This window comes from Engystomops pustulosus, chromosome 6 (genome assembly GCF_040894005.1).
Source record: "Engystomops pustulosus chromosome 6, aEngPut4.maternal, whole genome shotgun sequence".
NCBI lineage: Eukaryota > Metazoa > Chordata > Amphibia > Anura > Leptodactylidae > Engystomops > Engystomops pustulosus.
In genome coordinates this window covers 63,338,314-63,364,763 of record NC_092416.1, presented here as the reverse complement: position 1 = coordinate 63,364,763, position 26,450 = coordinate 63,338,314, and the positions used below count along the sequence as shown (strand labels likewise).

At 40.3% G+C, this 26,450-nt stretch overlaps 1 protein-coding gene across 2 annotated transcripts in view; it reads right to left on the bottom strand.

The window, feature by feature from the left end:
* The window catches only part of MMEL1 (membrane metalloendopeptidase like 1), a 157,588-nt gene that overhangs the window by 63,524 nt on the left and 67,614 nt on the right, over window positions 1-26,450 (bottom strand). Inside the window, exons 1-2 of one of the 2 annotated variants that reach the window (XM_072156328.1) lie at window positions 23,692-24,157; window positions 23,253-23,416 (exon numbers count right to left, since the gene is read on the bottom strand). In XM_072156328.1, coding sequence (XP_072012429.1) covers window positions 23,253-23,416; window positions 23,692-23,741 — 214 coding nt within the window. In that variant the 5' untranslated portion in view covers window positions 23,742-24,157. Of the gene's footprint in view, window positions 1-23,252; window positions 23,417-23,691; window positions 24,158-26,450 lie in introns of those variants that run through there. The other variant, XM_072156329.1, reaches the window with a different exon arrangement.

Sequence of the window (26,450 nt, the reverse complement as noted above, 5' to 3'; positions counted from 1 at the left end):
TTTTTTTTTAGGAAAATGAGGCCATATAAACTTAACCCGAGAGCATATGCAGACTGTGGGTGTGAAATTACACTGCAACCCATAGCAGACACATTGGGGCACATTTACATACCCGGCCGGTGGAGTTCACCGAAAGTGCATTGGTCGACGATAATGCAGGATATTACTAATATATCCTGCATGTGTCGCTTCAGGTCTGACAGAGTTCCCCATCCATTTAGTGGTGCATGTAAGTGCCTCGGCTAGCAAAACAATTTGAATGTTAAATTCCGTGCTCAGTCTGAATCAGTTGGATCGTCCGACGGCAGGCCTCCTAAAACGTGTCGCGTGGAAGCCAGCACAACGGCGCCAAAAAACAGCGCGTGCGCGGAAATCCCAGCGCAGACACTTCTTAAATACCTGTAAAAGCCATGTAATCCGTGAAAAAGGCGCACAGTCTGATGAAAGTGAGCAGCGTGACCCTTAGTGTCTATTACAGTGGTAGTTACATCATTGTTCTCTACCAATACATACATATTTAGCACTGGGGAGAAGAAGCTTCAAATTATGCCTCTGCAGATCATAAAATGACATTCTACGGTAATCTGCACTTTTCTATAACAATTTAACAATCCAGAACATTCGTTTAATACTAAGTTTAATACCATGTACTTTAATTCTAGGGAAAGATTTCTGGCACATTTTGCTTTCTTTTTCCTCCCTATGTCATTCTCAAAGCCCAGGTTAATACCACAATCATAAAATGTCAAGTGAAGTTGTAAATCTTTGCCAAGGTTGCGGCTCCGGTACTTTTCTTGGCTTGGCCTATGTCTTTTCAGTTCCGATGATTAAACAAAGAAATATAAGATGTGATTTTCTGCTTGCCAAATTTCAAAAACATTTTCTTCTGAGTTGAAACAAAACACAACCGTTTTATAAACTTTTAAATCACAATTATAAAAACCGTAGAGCAAGTAAAAAAAAAATTAAAGAATACAAACAATCCGCCCATGGCCTCTGACACTGGTAATTACAAGATGGTAGAAACAAGGTATTTTTGATGTATGTGAGATAGAATCAGGACAATTAACTGGAGCTTTTTCCAAAAATGAAAACAATCCAAGCCACAGCTCTGTCACAATGATTGTCATCCTGCATTCTTCCCTTGCTAGCTGCTAGCTACATTTATGATTTAGGCCTCCGAGAACAGTTTAATTATTATTTATTTATAAATAATTTAAATTAATAACACAGTGTTGTACATCCATTTAGAGGGTTAAAAAGCAAGTGGATACAAAACTACTGGAAAGTACCACAATTGGTGAAGGACTCGGTCTCTGAGGACTCATACTCTATAATGGAGGTAGACTAACTTGGTTGAGGAGCACTGCATTGGGATCATCGTTTTTTGTAGGTGATGCTTAACAGATGAATTTTCAGGTTACTTTTGAATGTTTGGAAGGTGGTGGACGAGGATCTAAGATCATGTGTGGGATTGTAAGAAGACCTGACTGAAACTGTATTAGGACCTATAATTACTGTCATCCGGCTGTCAAAGACACTTGACATATGTAAAGAAACAGAAGTGGACAATTTAGGGATCTGTTTTTATTACTAATTTGTTTTATTATATTTTATCTTCATGGACTAGTAGACTTTGGGATGAAATACTATCAGGAGTATAATCTATCTGTATTTTGGTAGTGTCAGTGTGCCACTCCTAGTTGTGGAGTGTGTGTGTGGTTCTGAGAGTTCCCTCCTGCTGATCCACAGATGCCGGCTCTTTTTCATCACTTAGGAGGTTATGCTCTGAAGTCACTTCCACACTTCTTCCATGCTCCTCCAGATGTTTTGGGATGAAGTAAACAATATTAGTCATTTAGCAGGTGGAAGAGTTGCCTTTTTGGATGCATTTGTGTTTTGCACAGTTTCTATATAAAAATTGATCATTTTAAACTAACCTTCAAAGCAATACAATTGTGCCTATGAAATCAAGGCTAACAAAGGCAAAAAGAGCCCAGTGGGGCCAATACCATGTTGGGTGCTCTACAGCCATGGTCTGATAATGTATTGTCTGCTCTTAATTTTCTTGTTTGATTCTTTACAAACTTAAATTTATGGGAGAATATGTGTGTGCTGCAGCAGTTTTACTTTAGCTCCACTTGAACCAAAGTAAGTTCTCCCTTCCTCTCCCCTATATTATTATCTGGGCATTCACATGTTATTTAATTCATCTGCCATATTCACATGTCTTCAATGGGATGTTATTTTTTTAAAAATGTACCAATGTGAAGTTAATTTCCCAGAAATGTAGTTATGTTGTCCCTTAGAAACAAGACTGTTGTCCTTGGATACAACCATACTTCTGGAGTGGGTGCACAAAGAAACAAATTTGCTAATGAAATGGCCAGGAGCTACTGCATGTCTCACAGCCAGCCTATGTTAATTATGATTCCAGGTGCTTGGGCAGGCAACAATAGCAAATGCCAGGCCACTACTGCCCGGTGTGGTGATATCCAAGGACAACTATCTTGTTCCTAATGGACAACATGGCTACATTTACAGGAAATTATCTTTGCACAGGTAAAATGTTTTATAACATCCATTTGAAAAAATGTTTATAAATTCTCATTGAATTAAATGAAATTTGAATGTAGTGATGAGAATACCCAAGATTTGTGTTTTTATGCCATGTTCATACGGGGTGGTAATGTACCAACAGAATTTGTGCATCTCTTAGCCCTGATTTTTAAAGGGCTACAGCGGGGACCTGGTTTTATCAATGCCAGGTTTTTAGATGTAGCTGTGTTATTGTAGTGAGGACTCATGTACTGGGAGGGTACAGTAATGTAACACTTAAGAGCGTGTTTGGTGATTTAGTTTTGGCACATGATGTCTCAGAGTCCTAGTCTGGAAGAAAAGGTTTACCAGTCACAAAGGAACATCATTTTGTTGAAAACCCTGAAAGAAGATGTGCACACTTGGGGTTTGGATCAGCTGGTATCAGAAATCTGGTACATCACTTGGGTCCATCATCAGTGTAAGTACATAATAAGGCCAATGTTTCACTTAGGGAGACCAGGCAGCAATAAATACATATGAATGTTGTGTGCAGATGCCGACAGCTGAGATGGTGTAGTGGTGGTTATTAGGGCGTTTCAATAAGTACCCGTGTTTGACGACAGAGGGTGTTCCTGAGGGGATTTGGTGTTATCATTGTGTGCTGCCATCTATCTTAAGACGGCAAAACAAATTGCAGTCTGATTGATTTGTTAGTTTGGATTTGGTAGCCATTTGAGTAAGACATGTTTCATGATTTTTTTGCTAAGATGGAAAAAGCGCAGTATAGTTCATTAATTCGCTTTTTGTTTTTGGATGGGAAAAAATGCGAGGAAATAAAAGCAAAGTTGGATGCTGTTTATGGGGACTCTTCGCTTTCTATGACCACAGTTAGATATTGGTTCAATGAATTTAAACATGGGTGAACATCTGTTTTTGATGAGGAGCGACCAGGACGCCCGGCAGACGTGGATACTGAGGAAATCATTCAAAAAGTCCACGACGTGATACTTGCTAATCGGCGAACGAAAGTGCGCAAAAGTAACAAAGGCCGTAGGTGTGTCAACCGGGACAGCAATTAATATTTTACATGATAAGTTGGTGATGGAAAAATTAGTCGGCCCGATGGGTGCCACAATTTCTCACGGTGAACAACAAGCGGTTGCGGCTGTTAACTTCAAAGCAGTGTTTAGTGCAATTTAACGGAGATCCAAAGGAGTTTTTGCGTTGAGTTGTCACCATTGATGAAACCTGGATTCATCATTACACACCAGAAACTAACCAACAATCAAAACAATGGATTTCTCCCAGTGAATCTGCTCCAAAGAAGGCGAAGATGGTCCCATCGGCCGGAAAGGTCATAGCAACGTTTTTTGGGATGTGAATGGCGTCATCCTCATGGATTTTTTAGAAAAAGGAAGAACGATCACTGGACAATATTACAGTGAGTTATTGGTCCACTTTGACAAAAAATTGAAGGAGACACGGCCGCATTTGGTGAAAAAGACGGTGCTGTTTCACCACGATAACGCATCAGCACATTCATCCGGAGTTGTCGCCGCCAAACTGAATGAATTGCATTATGAATTGCTGCCGCACCCCCCTGTGTTCACTCGATCTGGCTCCCTGCAACTTTTTCTTCTTCCCTAACAAGAAGAAATGGCTTGTGGGAAAAAAACTTTGCTCAGGAAGTCATCGCCGAGGCATATTTCGACAAATCCTATTTTTTGGAGGGGTTAAACAAATGGCAGGAACGTTGGGAGAAATGTATCTTTCTAAGAGGGGACTATGTTGAAAAATATATATATATATTTTTTTTTAAATGGTGTCTTCAATTCTATTGATCCACCCTCATATACCCTTAGTAAAAGATACAACCTAATTGTGATAAGAAGCACAATATCTGTGCAAAGTCTAACTTAAGCAAAATGCTTTTAAATATACAATGACTCTTTAAAAAAAACATGGACTTGGTTGTACAATCAGTTGGGTATCATAGAAACAGATTTGTAAGTGAATAACCAAGGACAGTCAGGGATCATGACTCAGCGACAGCCAGCACCAGTAACCCCAGGTCCTTTCTGATGCATGCACCAATAAGCACACAGGCTGCTGGCTTAGTTCCCTTCCCTATGCAGAAGTAGAATACAGAAGCGGAGGATAAGTGAAATACATGAATGGAGATAGAAAACAGAAGTGGAGTAGAGGTAGACAACAGGTGCAAAGCAGGCTAAGTGCAGCTGAGATTCAGAATGAAATGCAGAATAGAGAGCAAAAAATTAAGAAGAGGCTGTGCACAAGTAGCCAGAACAAAAATCTTACCCAAGGTCACCCAAAAGTTTTACCCAAAGAATCACTCATTTATTATTAATGCGTCTTTCTTTTTTAAACACTAATTGTTCAACTCTTTTTCTTGAATTGGCACTTTTCCTTGTCATTTACATATTCTTTATAAATATTTTGCTCTCTTCTTAGAACTTGGTGGAGTCCAACACTTACTGAATTCTTCAGAAGAACACCGGCTTCCTAAATCCATTAACCTTCAATAAACCAAAATAAACAGTAGAAATGGAGCGCACTGTTTATCTGACCTTCCCAGTAGTCATTCACATGTTGGTGTCTTTGCTTCCAGACCACACACTTGTCATCTCAGCAGGTTCCACAGCCCCTCGCATATGACTGAGGCATTTACTATGTTCCACGAAGGTTGATACATCTGTGTGTATGAAGCTTGGAAGCATGACAGCACAATAACTGGTTCTTCTCCATAAATAATACCATCTTGGACAATAGCAAATTATAAGGAATTTGTAAAACATTTGTTTTTACAGATGTAAATACGTTTGGGATTCAGTAATGACAAGAAACCTAGACCCTATCCTGAAACATGGAAGACAAAGATTACTAAAAGCCCCTTTATAGCAGTTTTTGGTGGAAAACACTTATGGCAAAAAGTTAGGTACATCTTCTACCACTCTTGCGCCTGCTCTGCACATGTATAGCTGAATATTCCTCCTAACATAGTTCATACTAATCCTCCTGATCCATGCGAAAACTAAGTCTTTCCAATATAAATACAGTCTATTGAGTTGTAAGATAACATGTACATGTGGGTTATAAAACTTGAATAAATGGTACACAATTCCCACCTTTCTCCAAGTAGACTCCATCTCTGCTCTTAATGTGAACAGTAGCTTCAGTATCTCAACAACAAGCATATAAATGAAAATGTGTGACTTGCTTTGGCACAAGAGATGAATGGAAGTTAATAAATACCAAAACAGTGCCATTTCTTTTCACTTACCAGAAGAGTGCCCTCCTTGACATCTAGCCAAACTCCATGGTTCCAGCAGAACAAGGTACTACAGTAGGTAGTCACCCTCTTTCCACTCACTTTTTAATAATAATCTTTAAGAAGACTGTAATCTTTTGCCTAAAAGCCTTCTAGTTTTCCTCATCTTGGACTGAAAAGGAAGGTTGTTTGAGTCCACTTTCTATATATAACAGTGCTGAGTGTAATAATGTCTGTGACATGAGATTTATGGATTTTCTCATTTGCATTACATCACAAAATTAACTTCAGATTTTCCTACTTTTTGATGTCTGCCTCTTCCTGCTCTATAAAACGAAAGCTACTCTTAAATTTGTCATCCTCTTTTTCATCATCTCCCGTAAATGTATTTTACTACTTCTTCATACATCTTCATATGTAGGAAATTTACAGGCATCAGCAGATTTAACTTCTGCTTCAACTTATGGAAAAAAATAATTTTTAAACAGTCACGTGTTATAAGTGTGACCTTAACAGAGGTATCTAGGATTAATAAAAAGGTATGTGTGTATATATATATATATATATATATATATATATATATATAGTGGTCCCCTATTTAGGGAAACCCGACTTATAGATGACCCAATTCTCACTGGGACAGAAAAATAAATAAATAAAGAACCTATCTTGTTCGTAATCCGGGGACTGCCTGTATTGGATATACTTTGGAGAAGATTTAACTGAAGTTTTTGAGAGCAGAACTGTTCTAGTTGAAAACCAATAATAGCTCAGCTTTCATTTTATAAACAGCTGAGGGAAGATGAAAGCTGAGTGCTGATAGGTTTCCATAGCCAACTAGAACAATTTCATTCTCATACACTTTTGATAAATCACCCCCTTTTAGTATATGTCAGCTACAGCATTCATTATTTTTGGCGCAGGATTGAAGAAATGTGGCCTAAATTTAGCAACAGAAAAAGGCACGAGTGATGGAAAAGAAGTTATATGATGGCGCCGAAACATCAAAAATATGGTGCACATGTCGCAAATCACAGAAAAATGGTGCAAAACAAAAAAATGGTGCTCAATGTGTGGGACATCTTACAGTATGTCTACGGGGCCGCCTCTGATTGCAGACATTAAAGCAGAAAATAATCAGCAATGCTGGATTTTAACTTCCTAATGTTTTTGTTTTTATCGAAAAATTACATGCCAATTCATTAATGAATTAATAATACTTGTGCACAACAATGGAGAAAATGATTAAGACTCATATGGTCTTAACGTGCCTACCCCAATGATTGTATAACATTTTAATGAATGTATTACCTGATCTGTGCAATATATTATATTCACTTTGTATGAGCCTAATAATGGATATAGGCGGCCCGGGGGAGATAGTGGTATCCAGTGTGTATGGCTAACCAAACAAGACTGCTTTATACTTTTTAAAATGCAATGCCACACTAATCCTCAGGTAGTGTGTGATACTGCACAGCGAGGTTGACTAGCATCAACAGACATCATGGGCAGGAAAATGCTGCTATTTTTAGAAGAAATTAGCCATGTTGTTTTTACTACTCCTTCACAACCCTTTTAAAAAAACTCTAGTTATCCTATATGCATATATATATATGTGTGTGTTTCAATATAGGCAGTAATCTCATTATTATCAAAAGTATGAAATCCCGTTCTAGTTGTTGAAGAGCTTGTCAGTCTCAAACCTACTGTCATAAGTTGCTGCGTGTCAAACCAAATTTAGAGTTGTTATAGTCACAGCTAATATTGTCAATTGGGGAAATTCAAATTTTGGAGGCAAATGCTGCCAAAAACGCTCTTGGTGTTAAAGGACCCCTTAAACATTTTTGTTTGGGGTGAAGAAGCTTTCATCTTCACCTCTGGCAGTCTCTATGCTTTTGTTTTATATGGTAACAAGGTTTGCTGCCCTACAGTCTCCATGCGTGGAGTTAAAAATTGGACATAGCCTTCTATATCTAGAGCACACAGCATCTTTCTGCAGTGATTGCTTAGTTTCCATCCACATTTAGAATCAATCTGCAATCAAATAGTTCATTAACCTCCTGCTGAGGCAAAAGTTTCCCATCTAGAGATCACCTACAGAATAACAATGGCAAATTCTTATCTTATCATTATCATCCTGATACAGTGGTTCACATAACTGACTGCCTAGTGCTAGATGCTAGGGTTAAAGTGGCATGTACGGTGCATGTACTATAACTCTCCTGTGCAAACTTATAGACTATACAGGTGGATCCCAACTTTAGGACCCTTGGTTTCAGACAGAGCTCTCTGCCCACTGTGACCTCTGGTGAAGATCTCTGGATGCTTTACTTCATTCCCAGACTGCAATGATCATCTGTAAGGTCTCTGTAATGACACTTTATTGGTTATCCTTGTTCCCATGACTGCATAAAACTTGGGACAAAAAATATTTTTGTCTGGTGCTACAATTATAAATATACAAGTTCTGATTTACATACAAATCCAACTTAAGAACAAACCTAAAGAACTTATGTACTTTGTATGTAAATCGGGGACTGCCTGCAAGGGATTTGACACCATGACATGAAAGTCTGTATGTGAATTTACACAGCAATGGAAGTGACACCAGATTGGCACAAAATTCACATTGCCATTCATTTCTATGGGAGACCCCAATGGATCTGGTATCCTCCACTGATCCTAAGATCTAACATGAGTATGTGGTATCGGTATATACTGCTGGTTTAGCACCTTTCTACACTGAACATTTTTTAAATGAAATATATATACCGGTATATATATATATACACTCACCGGCCACTTTATTAGGTACACCATGCTAGTAACGGGTTGGACCTCCTTTTGCCTTCAGAACTGCCTCAATTCTTCGTGGCATAGATTCAACAAGGTGCTGGAAGCTCCACAGAGATTTTGGTCCATATTGATATGATGGCATCACACAGTTGCCGCAGATTTGTCGGCTGCACATCCATGATGCGAATCTCCCGTTCCACCACATCCCAAAGATGCTCTATTGGATTGAGATCTGGTGACTGTGGAGGCCATTTGAGTACAGTGAACTCATTGTCATGTTCAAGAAACCAGTCTGAGATGATTCCAGCTTTATGACATGGCGCATTATCCTGCTGAAAGTAGCCATCAGATGTTGGGTACATTGTGGTCATAAAGGGATGGACATGGTCAGCAACAATACTCAGGTAGGCTGTGGCGTTGCAACGATGCTCAACTGGTACCAAGGGGCCCAAAGAGTGCCAAGCAAATATTCCCCACACCATGACACCACCACCACCAGCCTGAACCGTTGATACAAGGCAGGATGGATCCATGCTTTCATGTTGTTTGTCGCCAAATTCTGACCCTACCATCCGAATGTCGCAGCAGAAATCGAGACTCATCAGACCAGGCAACGTTTTTCCAATTTTCTACTATCCAATTTCGATGAGCTTGTGTAAATTGGAGCCTCAGTTTCCTGTTCTTAGCTGAAAGGAGTGGCACCCGGTGTGGTCTTCTGCTGCTGTAGCCCATCTGCCTCAAAGTTCGACGTACTGTGCGTTCAGAGATGCTCTTCTGCCTACCTTGGTTGTAACGGGTGATGATTTGAGTCACTGTTGTTTTTCTATCAGCTCGAACCAGTCTGCCCATTCTCATCTGACCTCTGGCATCAACAAGGCATTTCCGCCCACAGAACTGCCACTCACTGGATGTTTTTTCTTTTTCGGACCATTCTCTGTAAACCCTAGAGATGGTTGTGCGTGAAAGTACCAGTAGATCAGCAGTTTCTGAAATACTCAGACCAGCCCTTCTGGCACCAACAACCATGCCACGTTCAAAGGCACTCAAATCACCTTTCTTCCCCATACTGATGCTCGGTTTGAACTGCAGGAGATTGTCTTGACCATGTCTACATGCCTAAATGCACTGAGTTGCCGCCATGTGATTGGCTGATTAGAAATTAGGTGTACCTAATAAAGTGGCCGGTGAGTGTATATATATGTACCAAAAAGTATCCAGCAGCACCAGCAACCATAGCATTGCAAAATGTCAATGTTTCGGTTCCTATTCAGGAACCTATTTCAAAAAGGAACCGAAAGATAGCTTTTTTTGCTCTCTAGGTAAATAAAGTACCCACATATTTTTCTATTGAACTATTGGTGTCTTTTTGATGATTATAGGCTGTGCGAATCTATATATAATGCAACCTTGTATATATAATGCAACCTAAGTTTTCCTCTCATGTGCCCTAACTTTATCCAGGACCAGCTACTGATTATTTCTTAAAATTAACAGGGTACCAATATACCGTATATTCCGGCGTATAAGACGACTTTTGAAGACAGAAAAATCTTCTGTCTTCTCTGGGGTCGTCTTATACGCCGGTAATCCCGACCGTCCGCCGTGTATTCACGGCGGCAGTCGGGTCCCGGTGCATGGAGAGGGGGGTCGTCTTATACACCAGGTCGTCTTATACGCCGGAATATACAGTAATAATACCAATGTCTTGTGAGCTGGTCTTAATTTTGGCTGCACCAGTACCATAATTATTAAGAGGATCTGACCTTGTAATAATTCTCTTGCATGACTTGCACCACAACGTAAATCTTTTCGGGAGCAGGTTGTAGTAAATCTGACTGGCCCCTGTACCCTCCTGGCCAGCCTTGTTCCCCACGCATTCTACTCACTTTTTTATCAGTGGCAATTTGCAATTTATTTGGTGCGTGCAAGAAATTGCATTTTTTTCATGTCAGTAAAACGGGCAAAATAGTGTATCTCACCCAATTCCACCATATGGTACAAAGACTACCTATAATTTTGCTGCAAAAATAGCGGTCAGTGAATGTCACTCCTCTGTTTCTCATGTATTAGTTTGCAGGTGAAAACTGGCAGGATGGGACTGTGTAAGATAAGAAAAAATATTCAGATTCTTTTAGAAAGGTATCACAGGTACTGTATAGTACTTGAATGGAGCTTATGGACAAAGATAGGTGCTGTTCCTGTAAATACCTCAGATCCTAGATAATCCATTAAAGGGGTTGTCCGAGACCTGAAAAAAATGATACGTGACTGGGAGGGGGCTGCTTAAAAAAATAATTTACTCACCAATGCGGTCCCTCCAGGAGTCCCACGCTGTCATCTTCCTGGTCTGTTTGTTTGGCTTCCAGCCACGCCCACCAGTCCCCATTCCCAGTGCTATATCAGGTGCTGAGATATGGGTACAGGTGGGCGTCACTGGCCACCGTGGCCGGAAGCTGAACTCAGCGCAGCTACTGTGCCCCTGTAAACAAACAGGGGCGCAGTGAGAGAAGGCAGTGCGGGACCCCGGGAGGGACCATAGAAGTAAGTACATGGTTATTTTTTTAACAGCCCCTCAAAGTCACATATCAGTTTTTTTCAAGTCTCGAACAACCACTCGAATAACTTTGGTTATAGCTGCATCAGTGTTGACATCCTATGATATAAATATCTGATATTATATTTATGAGCTCAGCAATAAATAATTGAGCTATGTTACACGTTGGGAGAGACATCTTCTCCCAAAAAGTGATTCATTTTTCATGACCTTTTTGGTTGGAAGTTTAGTTTTTCTAAAAATGCATTAAAATAATTTTCTAAACATTTCGGCCTGGGGTGTTAATAATTTACTAAAACATGCTCTGAAATACAAACAGGCACTGGCAGCATTTATTTGTTATGCAAAGGATTTAGTTACTGTTGATGACTGCAAAACTGGAACTGAACCAATGCTCTCCACAACAGACTCCAGCATAATGCAAATGTTATAGAAGTACAGATAAAACACGACTAATAGGATTTATGCTAATATTTTAATTATTTATAGAAAGTTTTTAGAATTTAAAAATTATTATACCTTAATTATTAATTATTTATAAAAAGTTATTGTAGGTATAACATTCTATTTTTATGAAATGCAAGTAAATTAAATATTACAAAAAAAAGGATTAAAAAAAATAAATAATACCTGCCACCATGTTTTACCCACTTAACTACCAGGCCCCTAAGGTCAGATATGAAATGTCCTTTCTAGAATTTTTTAATCTGAAATCTCACCCATTTACCTATAAGAAATCACCTCCAAAATCAGGTTTGGTACAGAACCAGCGATATAGGCATCTAGATACGGACAGTGGGGAAGAAAAGGATTTTGTCAGCCAGCAATTCTCCCAGAAAGAGTTCTCCCAAAAAAATGAGAGAGGCTTGTAATGGATATCATAGGTAGACCTCAACTATGAGAATGTGAAAACAAATCCAGTAAATTTACATTGTCTGTTTTTTAAAGAATTTTTTTTCAAATTTTGGTGGAAAATATGTATTTGGTCACCTACAAACAAGCAAGATTTCCAGCTCTCACAGACCTGTAACTTCTTTAACCGGTTAAGGACAGGGCCCTTTTTCGTTTTTTCATTTCCATTTTTCACTCCCCACCTTCAAAAATCTATAACTTTTTTATTTTTACACATAAAAAGCTATGTGACGGCTTGTTTTTTGTGTAACAAATTGCACTTCATAGTGATTGTATTGAATATTCCATGCCATGTACTGGGAAGCGGGAAAAAATTTCCAAATGCAGTGAAAATGGTGAAAAAACGCATTTGTGTCGTATTCTTGTGGGCTTGGATATTACGGCTTTCACTTCACACCACAAATGACGCATCTAATTTATTCTTTGGGTCAGTACGATTACAGGGATACCAAATTTGTATAGGTTTTATAATGTTTTTATACATTTCCAAAAATTAAAACCTCATGAACAAAATTTTTTTTTTATTTTGCCGTCTTCTTGTGCTTATAACTTTTCCATACTTCGTTGTATGGAGTTGAGGGGGATGTCATCTTTTGTGAATTTTGATGATGTTTTCAATGATATTATTTTTAGGACTGTACGACCTTGTGATCGCTTTTTATAGAATTTTAAAAAATTTTTTAAATGGCAAAAAAGTGCCAGTTTTGACTTTGGACACGATTTTCCGTTACGGGGTTAAACGCAGTGAAAAACCGTTATCATATTTTGATAGATTGGGCATTTTCGGACGCGGCGATACCTAATGTGTTTATGATTTTTACTGTTTATTTATATTTATATCAGTTCTAGGGAAAGGGGGGTGATTTGAATTTTTATGTTTTTTTATTATAATTTTTTTTTTTTTACTTTTTTATTTTTTTTTATTTTTACTATTTTTTAGACTCCCTAGGGTACTTTAACCCTAGGTTGTCTGATCGATCCTACCATATACTGCCATACTACAGTTTACTCCTCATACTCCTCCTGATAGCACATTGTAATGAATGGTTAACCCGAAGTAGCTTCGGGTCTTCGTGAGACCCGAAGCTACCATGGCGACGGATCGCCGCTCCCCGATGACGTCACGGGGAGCGGCGATCCTCGGAAAGATGGCGACGCCCATGCGCCGCCACCTGTTTGAAGCCGCCGGCAGCTTTGCTGGCGGCGATCAGCAAGAAAACACCCGCGATCGGTGCCGGCACCGATCTGGGGTGTTACCGGTAAGCCTTTGCTGCAATATGCAGCAGAGACTTACCGGCTATGGAGAGGGCTCGGCCGGTTAAGAGGCTCCTCTGTCGTCCACTCATTACCTGTAGTAATGGCGCCAGTTTGAACTTGTTATCAGTTTAACCCCTTCACGTTGCAGTGGTTTTTGTTCATTTTTTGCTCCCCACCTTCAAAAGCTATACCTTTTTCTTTTTTTCGTGTCCAGAGCTGTGTGAGAGATTATTTTCTGCATAACAAATTTTACTTCTCAGTGACCTTATTTATTATTCTAAGCCACATACTGTGAAGCTAGAAGAAAAATTTATAATGTGGTGAAATGTGCAAAAAAACACATTTGGGTCACTTTATTGTGAGTTCAAAATGATACATCTGCTTTATTCTTTGGTTCGCTACGATCACGGTGATACCACATTTACATAAGTTTGTGTTTTATTACACTTTCAAAAATGAAAATAATGTGTACGAAAAAAAAATTAGTTTTGCCACCTTCTGACGCTAATAACTTTTTCATACTTTGGGGTTCGGATCTGTGTAGGTGTCCTTTTTTTGCAAGATGAGCTGGCGTTCTTATTGCTACCATTTTGAGGACTGTGCTACGTTTTCTATAATTTTTTATTACATTTTTCTTTTTTTTTAATTATGCGGTTCACCGGCGGCAATAATGTTTTTTATATTTTGATAGATCAGTACTAGGGAAAGGGGGTGATTTGATTTTTTTAAAAAATATATGGCAATATATGGCGTTTTTACATAGGATTCATTACAATGTGCCACTGAAAACATACAGCCTTACTAAGATAACCATACAGTCCTACTAGACCAGGGGTCTCAAACTCATTTTACCTGGGGGCCGCTGGAGGTAGATTCTGGGTAAGGCTGGGCCGCATCAAGTTTTCCACACAAAATGCGCTTACAAAATATCATTATTCAGATTAAAATGTCATGGCGTCTCCCAGCGCAAGGAAAGCCCCGAGCGGGGAGACGTGTTTTCTCTATGAACGCGTCCTGTGCACCAAGGGGTCCCAAGCTCCTACCGCACTGAGCCCAGTCAGGGACACTCCATCCCCCCCTCCCCCCCGGTACTTGCCTCCCCATGTCCCTCCCATCGAAGAAGATGAAGTCGCCGCTCTGACCTGCACCAAGTGCGTTCAGAGCGGCGACTTCATCTTCTTCAAGTACCGGAGGGAAGGGGATTAACCGGTTACGGGTTTTTTCATGTCCATTTTTCACTCCCCACCTTCAAAACTCTATAACTTTTTTATTTTTACACGTAAAGAGCTGTGTGACGGCTTGTTTTCTGCGTAACAAATTGCACTTCATAGTGATGGTATTAAATATTACATGCCATGTACTGGGAAGCGGGAAAAAAATTCCAAATGCAATGAAAATGCATTTGCGCCATTTTCTTGTGGGCTTGGATATTACATCTTTCACTGAGCGCCCCAAATGACATGTCTACTTTATTCTTTGGGTCGGTACGATTAAGGGGATACCAAATTTGTATAGGTTTTATAATGTTTTCATACATTTACAAAAATTAAAACCTCCTGTACAAAAATTATTTTTTTTTGATTTTGCCAATTTTTAGGACTGTTTGACCTTTTGATCACTTTTTATAGATTTTTTTATATTTTTCAAAATGGCAAAAAAGTGCCATTTTCGACTTTGGGCGCTATTTTCCGTAACGGGGTTAAACGCATTGTAAAAAACGTTATCATATTTTGATAGATCGGGCATTTTCGGACGCGTCGATACCTGATGTGTTTATGATTTTTACTGTTTATTTATATTTATGTCAGTTCTAGGGAAAGGGGGGTGATTTGAAATTTAATGTTTTTTTATTATAATTTTTTTTTTACACTTTTTTGTATTTTTATTTATACTATTTTTCAGACTCCCTAGGGTACTTTAACCCTAGGTTGTCTGATCGATCCTATCATATACTGCCATACTACAGTATGGCAGTATATGGGGATTTTCCTCCTCATTCATTACAATGTGCTATCAGCACATTGTAATGAAGGGGTTAAAACGAAATAGCCTCGGGTCTTCGGAAGACCCGAGGCTACCATGGAGACGGATCGCCGCCCCCCGATGACGTCACGGGGAGCGGCGATCCCAGGTAAGATGGCGGCGCCCATGTGCCGCTATCTTTTTGAGGCTGCCGGCAGCTTTGCCGGCAGCCATCGCTGTGAAAGCACCCGCGATCGGTGCTAGCACCGATCGCGGGTGTTACCGGTAAGCCTTTGCTGCAATATGCAGCAAAGACTTACCGGCTATGGAGAGGGCTCAGCCCGTGAGCCCTCTCCATGCAGCGCGACCCGACCGACGCCGTGAATACACGACGGGCGGTGCTTTTCCAGGTGGGGGCCGCAAAATATTGGCCCGCGGGCCGCAGTTGGCCCGCGGGCCGCGAGTTTGAGACCCCTGTACTAGACTGTCCACAACCTCAAACAGTCACACTCCAAATTCCAAGACTTTTATTGTGACACCAGAAACTAAATTGTAAAGCTGGGAGGACTGAATCTGCAATAGACAAGCAGTTTTGTCAAAATCATCACAAGAATAGTGAGCAAAAATCCCAGAACCACACAGGGGGACCTAGTGAATAACTTGCAGAAAGCTGGTACAAATGTAGCAAGGGCTACCACCAGTAACACACTACTCCACCAGGGACTCAGATCCTCCAGTGCCAGCAGTTTTCCAATATTGCCAACAAAGGATATATAACGAAGTATTGAGAGGAACTGTTAGTGACCAAATACGCATTTTCCATGTTAAGTTGCAAATAATTTCTTTAAAAATCATACAATGTGATTTTCTGGATTTGTTTTTACATTTTGTTGAGGTCTACCTATGATGTCAAGTATAGGCCTCTCTCCTCTTTTTAAGTGAGAGAACTTGCACAGTTTGTGGCTGACACTGGATACATGTATATATCTATGCAGATATATATCTCCCCTGTATATGAAGGCTGAGAAGGAACATTTCTATAAAAACCTATTTATAGAAACAATTACAGTATTTTTCGGACTATAAAGCGCACCGGAGTATAAGGCGCACCATCAATAAATGCCTGCTAAAACATCTAGGTTTATATATAAGGCTCACCGGAGTATAAGGTGCACCTGATTATAAGGATGAATGACCAGTAGGTGGCAGACGTGTGCACAGTTCAAGGCAGCTGTTGTCTGTAAGTACGGTTCATATATAAGGCGCACCGGACTATAAGGTGCACTTTTGATTTCTGAGAAAATCAAAGGATTTTTAGTGCGCCTAATAGTCCGAAAAATACGGGTAGTGGAATGTTTACAGTAAAATACGGGTATTGGAATGTTAACAGTAAAATTGACCAGATTTATACATGAAATATAGAATCCTTAAAAGTGAACTGAATAAACTAAAATACAAAGTTTCACTAAATTAATATAAATAATACATTTGAACTGCAACAGAACCTTGTAATACACACAACTGCTGCCTCAGAAACTTGTAATACAAAGCTTATGTGCTGCAGAACATCTGCTGAATATCATAATACACACCGTTGCTGCTGCAGAACCTCACAATACACACCTCAGCTTCTGCAGAATATCACAATACTCAATACACAATGCTTAAGCTGCAGCACATCACAATATGTACCGTAGCTACTGCAGAACCTCATAATACAAACCTTGGAGGTGTATTTGTCACAGATTTAAAAATGCTGCTGATTTTCCTCCCAGGAATTCTGTGTGGAAAATCTGCAGCATTTAAACACAGTTTGGGTATTCTTTTTTTATCATAGAAGTCAGATCCTTTCCAGCATATTATAGTAATATTTCATTACATTATATGATCATGCTGTGTATTGTAGATATAGACATCTGTTATAAGGTTCAGTTCACATCAGTGCTAATAGTTTCCATTATCTTATTCCTTTATAAGAAGATAAGGGAAACAAAATACAGAGCGGAAGGTCTCCATTACCCCTCCATTCCACATAGTGTTACTGTACAGAAAGTCTAGAGGTATAGAAGGTCTTCTATACACCCTCCATTCCCCATAGGGTCCTTTTGTCATTCTTTTGTTATTGATAGCAGAAAAATAGACTCGGAGGCAGCGCTACTTTTCTAATTTGAATCACAGAGGGGAGTAATTTTCCATTATAGAACAGTGAACACAAACTATAAATGAAGGTAAACTGAAGATCTTCTGCTCACTTTTTGTGCTACACAAATATATAACTACATCATATATCTAAACAGAAATATACACATCATATAATCTCACACCCATTAATATATAAGATATGCATGTATACAAATACATAGAGTCTGGATGTAAGAGTTCTCCTTATGGAGACTTTACCAATTAAGGGCACCTTGCAGGCGTGTGGAGACTTATAGCTATTGATGCTACACTAGGAGATTCTGGGAAATATGCAAGTATATTTTCCAGGATGGGACAAAGAAAACAAAAGCACACACAGAAACATACATTCAAACACATGCATGCACCTTATGTTCATTTATTGACATACCCAAACATACATTTCTCACATACTTAGCAGTATTGACGTCACACTGTGGATTGAAGCATGTTCAGGTTGCAGAAAGACATGTGTAGACAGAGGGGAACACAGCTAACTTCCTCTTCCTGGAGCATGGTACACTCTCTTGTTACGCGGTACCATGTCCTCTCTTGTCACTGACCCAACTCCCCTCTGCAGGAGGCGGCTCTGCAATGAAACAAGTACAGAGGGGGCCCAGAACTCCAGGTCAGCTGGATGGGGCCCCTACCAGCGAACAAGCCAGGAGAACATTCAATTATTACATTTATGTGCACATGACAGTACAGGCGATCCCCTACTTAAGGACACCCGGCTTACAGACAACCCATAGTTACAGACAGACCCCTGTGACCGCTGGAGAAGCTCTCTGGATACTTTACTATAGTCCCAGACTGCAATAATCAGCTGTAAGGTGTCTGTAATGAAGCTTTATTGATAATCCTTGGTCCCATTACAGAAAAAAATGTTTAAATTCCAATTGTCACTGGGGCCAAAATGTTTTTTGTCTAGATCTACAATTATAAAATATACAGTTTTGACTTACAAATTCAACTTAAGAACAAACATCCGGAGCCTATCTTGTACGTAAACCGGGGACTGCCTGTATAGAGGTCTATTGTGCATGGTTACGGGGCAGTGAACACAATAGGGCTTATTTACTAAGGGTCCCGAGGATCACACCGCTGCGGTGACAGGTATTTTACTGGGGATTGTGCCGCACACAACCGGATTAGGCTCATCGGCGCCAGCTTTCATGCGACAGAAATCAGGGGACAAACCGACTGATGCGGACTGAGCACAGGAATTAATATTCAAATTGTGTCGCAACCAATGCACTTACATGCACCAGGAAGAAGAAGGTGAACTCTGGCGGACCTGAGCGGGGAAGCGACACATGCAGGATATCGGGCACACGATCTTTGTGAATCGCGGCACAGTGCATTGTCATTGGACAATGCACTTAGGGTGAACTCCGTCGGCCAGGTAAGTAAATGTGCCCCAATGTGTCTCACCGCACTGTGACCAAGCCTGGCAGTCGTGATGCTAATTATAGAGCAGGTCCTATTTCTGCCTGTATTCACCCTCAGCTTCTATGGAGATGGGATGGGTGAGCAGAAATGTTTGCGGCCCGATTTTTGCACATAGTCATGAGCACATAGCCTAATACTGAACGAAAGGACAGAACATAAATATCAGATCAGTGGGTCTATCAGTCAATCAGCTGATGAGAATGAAGTTCTAATGAGAATTGAACTATAGTAACACAACTTGGCCACTTTATAATGAATATATAGTCAGCCTTTTGGTTTTTATCATCTTTGAACCTAAATTTTATGGATTGGTCAATATAAATATTCTAGGAAACCCTTTCCATGTATTAAAACCAAAGGGAGCAGCCAGAACCAAAATTTGGACCTCAAAGCAAACTTGTCAGCACGAACGTGAATTTTAGTTGTTGACAAGTTCCAATAGCCTATGCTATGCTGATTTTAACAATGCATTCTGAATCGTTTCTGTAGTTTATATAAGTTTAATTCACATTAGCTGCTTCCCCTTTCAGCAGCATATGGGGAGTACATATGGTGTGTGGAAGGAGGGGGGTACATCTGGAGCCTGTGTGTGCCTGTGTCTCATTGATTCTTTCTATCCTCCTCGCCATCCCCCCTCCCCTGCCTGCTGCATGCACATGACAGGAAGTGGGTAGGGAGCAGTATGGAGGAGTGTGGAGGAGAGGAGACTTATACAGGTACACACAGGCTGCAGTTGCCCCCTCACTGGGTTACCTAAAGATTCTGATTTTGTATGTAGTGGGGACCCTTTCAGTGGACTTTTATTTCAGCATCACCATTTGGATTTATGCACAATGAAAAGATGGTGTTGACTTCTTTTCCTATATGCTCTGCGTGTCTGCTTACTTTGCTTTAAAGGAATCTGTCAGCAGCTTTTGACAAAAACAGCATGAAAGGTAAAATGTATTTATATTTCTGGATTGCAGCTAGACTTAGGCCCCTTCCACACTGGCATTGCATTTCACGTCAGGGTGCAATGCGTGAAAAACTGACGCTTTTGGCTGCGTTTTTGTTCCATTTTTCCTTGGAGTAATTAGCGTTTTTGCGTTTTTTACCGCGCGCGTTGTTAGCGGTTTTTTGCGTTTTCGGCGCATTTTTACCGCGCGAGTCAATGGGAGACTCGAGCATTTTTCAAAGGGACCATGGTTTGGGATTAATGTGTGTGAAGAACATCTGCAATGTGTTCTTCACACATATATATTGTTCTTCACATGCTATTTTGGGCACACCGTTCCGCGCGTATCTCCCGACAAGTAAGCAGATGTGCCGAACATCTGTAATCTATTCTGCACTGTGTTCTGCACTGTGTTTTTCTCTTAAATGATCCTGTGTTCACTGTGTTCACTGTTTTTATTCTATTCTTCACTGTTCTTCATTGTGTTTTTTTAATTAAATGATCGTTCTCGAGCAGGGGAAATACTGTTATTCTGGTCACCTAGCAACCCTTACGTTTAAAACGCATTGCACTCGCATTGCACTTGCAATGATTGCGAGTCCAATGCGTTCTTGATGCATCTCCATAGACTTGAATGGGGCGTGAAAAACGCACGTGACACGCAAAAGTAGAGCATGCTGCGATTTTGACGCGCGTGAAAACGAACGCAAGCACGCGCGTGAAAACCAACGCTAATGAAGAAAGACCCATTGAATACAATGGGACAGAGTGCAATGCAAGTTCTGCGCGTCAAATGCACGCGCAGAACTTGCGCGTGAAAAACGCCAGTGTGGAAGGGGCTTTAGTGTGTGAGATCTCTATACTGAATTTAGTACAGTTCCTCCCCCCATAGTTACTGATAGCATGCAAACAGGAGCCTTCTACAGCGTGAATCATAGTGTAGGGAAAGGACTGTGCAGTGTTTAGTGAAGAGATCTCACACACCAGTGCACCAAAGTATTCAACATCCAGCAACAATTCTGGAATATAAATCCATTTTACACGGTCCTGCTGCTGCTAATGACAGCACTCCAGGGCTGCTACTTAACACTGTCTGCAGTTTTTTGTGGTCAAAACTGCTGACAGATTCCTTGTAATGACTCATACAGCCATAGAGCAGCTAGCAAGGGTATAGGGCAGAAATATCAACCAGTGTCTGGGTGAACCCAAAGTCATTAGCATTCAGCAAAATCTTTCATACAATACTTTTTTCACAGGAAAAGTAGAAGTTATGCAGTGAATCCTTCTGTAAGTAAGAAGTTATTGTAATGTGTAGTAATAAAAAGGGGTTGTATAAAGTGGTAAATCCCTGTAAGTGTTATGCATATGAATGATGAAGGTTCTAACCATTCATTGGACTCTTATAAAAAAAAACACATCTCTTTCGGGTAGGCACATTCAATTGTCATTATCATGTACAGTGGTCTGCAGCAGCACCCCCATGGTCAGCTTTTCATCTGGCAGTCCAAAGTTGATTTATACAGGTTTCCACTGAATACACTGAATACAAATGCTGACTAGTGCAGCCTGTACTCTGTGAATAGGCTGCCATCCCATGACTTTCTCTCTTACCTTCCATTAGGTGCAATAAACTGCGCCAAGAAGAGCAGTCATAGGAAAATTAACTTCCCTGTGTATCCTAATGCTAATAGTGTAGATTTGTACCGTGTTAGCCACGGAGAGGAGAAGGGTGAAGAAATCAGGCGATACCTTTTTGAGGCTAACAGAGTATATTTGATGGTGAGCTTTCGAGAATACTAGTTCTCTTCATCAGATCACTGCCTGGTGTGCATAAAATGCTGTGAATTTTCTGTTTCATGCATAACATCATGTCTGACGAAGAGAACTAGTATTCTCCAAAGCTCACATCAAATATACTCAAAAAATGTATCGCCTGATTTCTTCACTCTTCTTCTATCCTAATGATACCAATTCAAGGAATGAGGATGCTATTTGTTAAGTAGATAGTTATTGTTTCCATTAATAACAGTGACTATGACAGAATATACAGATTCAGCGGATATGGCATATTCATGTCATATGTCATATTTAACTGGACATTTTTTAACCATAAACGTCTTGAACATAATACCTCCCTGTGCCACATGACAAACTCAAGATGCCTACAGCAGGGCAAAATAAGCAAAGGCAATGAAATAAAGTCATGGAGTAGGTTACCATCACTCCTGATACAAGAGCAGTGTTGTTACATCTGACAGGCTCAGCTCTGCTACATCAGTATATAAAGATGATGTCTTGGCAGTGACCAGCCAGCAGTTTTTTAACAATAATGACTTCTATTATGACCGATCACTCCAGCACTCAGAAATCAATACTGCTCCAATGGTTGCTGCTCACACAGTGTAAAGAAATATTCCAGGGTTTATGGATTTGTATAGAAAGCAATCTGTCTCCTCTCTTAACGGGGTAATCATGCATGACGGGCCAAAGTTAACCCTTTACTTGTGCTGGTTCGCCCCAGGCGAGCGTGTGACCGCCTGGTGGGATTATCGATTTGATGAACTGACGACTAATTGCAGCTGGTTATTGATGTTAGGTCAGGAAATATGTGTCATGTTTGGCCACATAATGGGTTCATATAATCCAGTATACTGTACATGCAGATGTAGCAGTGCTGAGATAGAGCTGACACTGCCAGGTAATTAAGAGCGGAGCTTTCCAGATCAAGCAGGGTTGAGAATGAAAGATGAAGTATAGACAGAATGTAACAGATCTGATATTGTCACATTTAATAGAACTAAGCCAGCTGAATCTAATAGAGCCAGGTATATCATCCCTCAGGTAGCAGTTATACTAGATGTATATCACTGTAGTTTCTATAACTATGAGTACTGTATTGCCAGATGTAGCAGAGCTTAGGTTGCTTGGCATAGCTTATAGGCTGACAGTCATGGGAATTAGTGATGAAGTTAATATGTGCTATCTGTGGTTAGACATAGGACTGCAGGCAATCCCGTCACATTCTATGAGAAGTATCACAATGCAGAAATTACACAACCCTACAGAGTTAAATAACCAACTCAACTCAACTACATTGTATGGAAAATACATTTGCTGCTGCTACACACATAGCAGACTGGCATTGTTTTCTAATTACCAGTATCTAATTATTTCAACACAGAGATAAATGAGTAATAATTTTACATAGAGACATTTTTATATATATACATATATACATGCACCCGAATTGTTAATGTAGCAGAGCTTCATGTTTTTCCCTAGGTTAGTACTAATAACACAAATGACCAAATTAACTCTGCTTCATAGCCTATATCCATAAACCTTCAGCGATCAGATTAGATTCTTCTTACCTTTATTAGTCGTGTATAGGACCAAGAGAGCAATGAGACCACAGGTCATCAAGAAGAGCAGCACGGAGAGGCCAATTTCTACGACACTCCAAGACTTTCTCACAGATTTATTGGATTTTTCTACTATGTCCATTTGACTCTCGGATTTCCCCATTATTGTAACTCTTCAAAAACAAAAAATAATAATAAAAAGATGTTACATTTTCAGAGCCTATAATTTGGTGCCCACAGCCTGAGCAGCTCATAGGAAGGAGAGAATGAAGAAAGAGAGAGAAAAAGAGAGAGGAGGGTGCAGAGATATTAACACTAGAGGCAGAAATGCAACCAAATGACAGCAAGCAGAGAATAACGCACATCGGGGAGGAGAAAGGGTTAACAGTGAAGGTCTATGAGGACACCAACTGCAGCGGAGACATTGTGCCAATCATCCCATAATTACATGTATTTCTCCATCTGATTGTCCACGGTTTTGGCCGCTTCATTTTCCATTTCCCCCAAGTCTATGGTGAAATTTAGAATAAATGTTATGGGATTTTTGTGTATTTTCTGCCTTTTATCCTTTGGTTTGTGTTGCAGGGTCCAGGGATTGGATATTATAGATGGAGCAGTTGGTGCAGCTGGCAGGTTATGTCCATGCAGTGAGATTGTGCTTCCTCTTGAGACTTCATTGAATCAGCAGGGGAGATCTATTGACCCTAAGGATGATAACAGCCACAAGATCTGCTGAGTGCATTGGAAATCATAGGCAGTGCAATTCTGCCCCCTTCACTCAGGATCCATGCTGACTTCTCCAGGGCGTCTTCTGTCACAATAGGATCTTATGGTGTCTCCCTGGTACAGCTAGAGCCAAGTGTCCCCCCTCCTCACTCCCTGCTAACTCCTTACAAAACTTCTGTTTTCCAATGAGCGGCTTCAGAGCTTGGAGTAACTATATCATCTACAGTGGGTGGGGAGGGAGGCTTAAAACACAGAAAAAAAGCAGGAGGGAGGGCACAGTCAACCACAAATTTCACTTGACACTTGTATATACCTGTATGTATATACATAAATATAATAGCACAGGAAGTGCGGTATAGGAATTCCCATGAAAAGATTAACGATTAACCCTTTGATGCTTTGTTGACAAAAATCAAAGCTCATCAAGGTGTTACTTAATACATTTTCACCAAGGAGGTTGAAGATGTTATTTTATACTACATTGTCGTAAAAGAGTTCCTCATACTTCAGAGTTGTCTGTGTTTTCAAAGTAAGTTGTGTAACAACCAAAGTCACAGTTATTAGGCTATACTGTTCATTGTTTAACGCTTGGGATATAGGTGCTAGTTATACTATTATGGTATGAATTCATAAAGCAGCACCAAATTCATAACCAGATTTACCATTCCGGAGACTGTAAAAGTATAACGCAAACAAAAATAGAATGGGCATCCAGCACTGGGCACGGGAAGCATCTGTTAAAAACTTTTAATCTTTATTCCAACATCTTTAAAACTGTTCACATGCCATATAGGTGAGTACAGGTATCAAGGACGACGCATGTTTCGGTACTGTGCCTTCAGGTATGATAAAGACATTGCTATCATAGAACAGGCATATGCAATTCAAAAGAAGGTTGGACACAAGCGTATCAGACCACATCCATAAATCACTAAAGAAAAAAGTGATGCATAGCTCTTTTCTTTAGTCATTTACAGTACAGGTATAATACACATAGTGATGTCCCAGTACAGGGATAACACACATAGTGACGTCACAATACAGGGGTAATACATACAGTAATGTCACAGTAGAGGGATAATACTCACAGTCATGTCACAGTACAGGCATAACCAGTGGCGGATTAAGTGTCCCATGTTCCCCGTGCTGTTTTCACGACTAGGACCCCCCCAGTGTCCAAACCAATATGTGCCTGTATGTTAGGACTTACTTAATACTCTATACACTCTACATCCTCTATATCCTTAATCTTCTACTGTTCATAAAGTTAAATGATCACATTCAATCGTGCTCTTATAACCCATATATATAGGAGAGCCAGTCACATTTCCTAACTGCATGAATTGTGCTCTTATAACCCATAAATATAGGAGAGCTGATCACATCCCGTAACTGCATGAAACCCTCTACCCCGACTACCGTCCAGATGAGATCCCTCAGACAGTGTAGGAGATGTGAATGCTACCCCTGGCCCAGTCTCTGTGCGCTCTATAAGCTCAGGCTCCCAATTTACCACAAGAAAAGAAAAATGGAAAAAATTATTGACTGGAGTATAAGCCCCAGGATAGGAAATGCATCCGCTACTCCGCTAAAATGTCCAGCAGCAGCCACACCTCATTACTGAAAAGTCCACAGGAGAGCCCCCCTTTACAGAAATGTCCACCTGAGATGCCCGCCTTTTATGAAATATCCACAGCAGATGCTCCCTTTACTGAAAAATCCACCCCAGAAGGCCCCCTTCAATGAAATGTCCACAGCCAATGCCCCATTGAATGAAATGTCCACAACAGAAGTCCTTCTTTAATGAAAAGTTTACCCCAGGTGGCCCCTTTAACTCATATCCACCCCAGATGTCCCTTTTAACAAAATGTCCACCTCAGGTGGCCTCCTTTAACTAAATGTCTACCACAGAAGCTCCCTTTTAATGAAATGCCCACCCTAGATGGCCCCCTTTAATAAAATGTACACCAAGGTGCCTTCTTTTAATGCATTTTCCACAGCATGGCCCTCTTGATAATACACACAGTCATGTTACAGTACAGGGATAATACACACAGTCATGTTACATAATAGGGATAATAAACATACTGATGTCAAGAGAACATGAACAATACACATAGTGATAAGAGCATTTCCATCCTCTGTATTCATAACTTATTTGCGTGATATGTCATACATACATGGTACGTGTGGCTCCCACCTCTGGGACCAATACCTATTTCAGGAACAGGGCCTGCTGTCCCTTTTCCTGTGCTGGTCTGAAAATTAGTGGCTGAATGCCTCCATAGACATGAATGAAGAGGGTGCATGCAAGGAAAACTCATGTCCATGCTTCCGAAAGAGGATCAGTGGACTCCCATTACCCAGATTGATACGGAGAACAGATAGATACAGGTCACAGAGGTGGGTCCCAAATTGATAACGTATTTATTCAATATCCTGTCATAAATACAGAAGATGGGAATACCCTTTTAAGGGACT